The 2,735-nt window shown below is 41.0% G+C and overlaps 1 protein-coding gene across 1 annotated transcript; it reads left to right on the forward strand.

Annotated features, from left to right (window-relative positions):
- Positions 1 to 912: 912 nt before the first annotated feature.
- Positions 913 to 2,105, forward strand: LOC108676270 (optomotor-blind protein-like). Its single transcript, XM_018164328.1, has 2 exons — positions 913 to 1,369; positions 2,077 to 2,105. The coding sequence occupies exons 1-2, from the start codon at positions 913 to 915 to the stop codon at positions 2,103 to 2,105; spliced, it is 486 nt and encodes a 161-aa protein (XP_018019817.1).
- Positions 2,106 to 2,735: the final 630 nt, after the last annotated feature.

The following is a 2,735-nucleotide window of genomic DNA, read 5'->3' on the forward strand; positions in this document are numbered from 1 at the left end:
GACTCGACATAGCATTGCTTGTGCACTTGGGCAACGCTGGAGTATCAGCGAATATCAGCGGTTGTAGTCAGGCAGGCGATTGGCGTCCAGGGCTGTCCCTTTATGTACTTTCCTTTTTGGGACGCGATGGTGGTCATAATTATTATGGCACTCCTCGTATGTTCAGAAAATGATACCCAAGGTTTATGTTTCTATTTCTGTCGCAGTTTTTATTGTTTTCTTCAGATTTTACTGCTATCCAATCTTAATGTTCATCTGAAAAAACTAATCGTGAGAAAATTATTATAATATTTATTACATGTAAATAAAAATGAAGCTTGATTAAGCGCTCACTAAGTAACGTTGTGCGAGCTAATAGGGAAAATTCTCTGCAACAGATTTCTACTGTTTTATATTCAATAATGGTTTGATACCAGGTTATTTCTTGCATAGCTAATCCTTTACTTACTGATACTCGTGATAACAGAAACATGAACGGATCTTTAGTGACGATCAAAATTAATGTATGGTAATTTTACCAATTCAATCGGGTTCTCTGAGACAAGGAAGAACAAGATTGTTCTGGATTTATTTTGATGCAAATTTTGCTTGTATACCTCGGTCAATTTATAACGTGGATATCATTTACTTTTATGTGGAGTTGAATTCTGCTAAATGGGTTCTATCATTTAGATTCTTTATATTAGCCATATATAGTAAACTTTACTTATACTGGAGTATTATCATTACATATTTCACTTGTGCACACCCTGATATCAGAATAACAAATCGACAGAAGAAATATTCAAATCTGTTAGTCATCTTTTCAGAAGGTTTTTGAAATAAATAATATATATAATAATTCATTATATGAAATAATGAATAACTTGAAGGTTTTTTTCTTGTGCAGCCGAGCGACAGCGTGAGGTCAGCATGTCACGTGTACCTAAAGACTCAACGAGCACCAACAGCAGCAACAGCAACAACAACAACGACAACAGCGACAACAACACGTACACCGCAAACGGCCGCGCGTTTGTCGCGTCTACGAACTCCTACACTCCACCCCCGTCGCTGCCTCAACCTATACACAACTACTACCCTTCTGTTGGGGAGAACGGGGCGGTCAGACGCTCGAAGGGGAAGCACCCTCAACTAGGAAGCCCCATGGACCCCAGCGGGGCTCAGCTGCTGAGCGGCAATAACCCTGGGGTTCCTTTACCTCCCCAGCAACACGTGCAGCAAGATCCTCATCTCCAATACATGGGGTCTAAATACGCACCCAATTTACCACCCAGATATTCCCCGCCGTCTGGGGAGGGTGAGACCGGGGATGTCCCGGAGGATCCGCCGTACTACGTACAGGATCTCTCCAGAACTCGGACATTAGGTGAGTTACTCCGTAGGGTTCCTTTCTGTTCACATATGATTAGTTTTGCCTGTAATTACGTGAATTCTTCATTGATTTTATTCTCCATAACACTTGGACGGTATTGTTTTAGACGTTGGGTGAGACGTATCGGGTGAACTCTTCGAGTTACGTTTGCATATGCCGCTACTCTGCCTAACCACTAGGCAAGTAGCAGAAAGCATAACACTAGCACAAGCATGATGCAAGAATGATTCAAACAGCAGTAAAGCATAATACAAGCAGCAGATAAGCCTAACGCAAGCAGCACAACACCGGCGCACAAAGGCCGCATATAAGTGAGCCGCGTATACTGAGCACCAGCAAGTTTTTGGCTGTGCAGCCCAGACTGCTCTATTATTGAGCAATTTGCGTGGCGCTGAGGAGAGCCCCGGGTTTCCTTGCCAGCAATGAAGGCCGTCGGGTGCAATTTTGCTTCTCTTTTTATTTGTATTTCGTCTGATGGTTAAATTCAAGATGGAGGTAGGGTACACGTGTCGTGTCTAACGTCTATTTCAGTCGCTTGAGAGTTCAGCGATTTCAATGTCACTGATTTCTATTTGGTTTGAAAGTGAGATACAGTGGAATGAACTGTGCATGCAGCCTCTATGTAATAAATCCTGATTAAGTCTAATAGGCATGTTGGTATTGACTGGAAATGCGTGACCATAACCTTTTGCATTCTGCAGACTACCACTCCATTCTCTTCTGCAGTTAATACGGGCTTTTAAAGTTGTGTCTAGTTGCTATTTGGATGGTTGATAAACCGTTCAACTTTTAACACTTGCATAAAATTTAACCCAAGCAAGCTCAACCTAAATTGCTACTAAAAAATTCGTTAGAAACACATTGTAGAAATGTTTCTCTGAAAGGCATTTAAAATTGTTTCTTTGTTTGACTTTCATTGCTCATAGAACATAAAATTAGAAAGAAACGACCTATAGAATAAATGTTCTGATTGCAGCCTAAGTTTCACACACATAGTGGCTAGATGAAATTGGGGAAACACAAAAAAAAATTTATTCCGATGTATATCGACCTTTTTCGGCAATTATATAGCCTCAATTGTCCGAGGTATTGATTCGTACAAATTGTGAATTGTTTCCAAAAGAATTTAAACCCATTCTTCAGTTGAACTCTCTTCAACCCTCTCAGCCAAACCCAGTTTAACCCTCTTTCGACCTTTTTCAACCCTCTCCAAGCGTACCCTCGGCCAGAGGTCGGAAACAGGGTAAACGATTATTCATCAGATAAAATCACATTTTTCCACTGCTCGAGGGACCAATTCTGCAAGGTTTTTACACCACTTTAATCTCTTTGAAGCATTGGCAATTGAGACTGGAGGTTT

This window comes from Hyalella azteca, unplaced genomic scaffold (assembly GCF_000764305.2).
Source record: "Hyalella azteca isolate HAZT.00-mixed unplaced genomic scaffold, Hazt_2.0.2 contig8131, whole genome shotgun sequence".
In the NCBI taxonomy this organism is placed as follows: domain Eukaryota; kingdom Metazoa; phylum Arthropoda; class Malacostraca; order Amphipoda; family Hyalellidae; genus Hyalella; species Hyalella azteca.

Coding starts and splice junctions, on each gene's coding strand:
- LOC108676270 (XM_018164328.1), top strand. CDS start 913: ATGTCACGTGTACCTAAAGACTCAACGAGCACCAACAGCAGCAACAGC. Junction 1,370..2,076: donor CTCCAGAACTCGGACATTAG/GTGAGTTACTCC, acceptor TGCATTCTGCAG/ACTACCACTCCATTCTCTTC.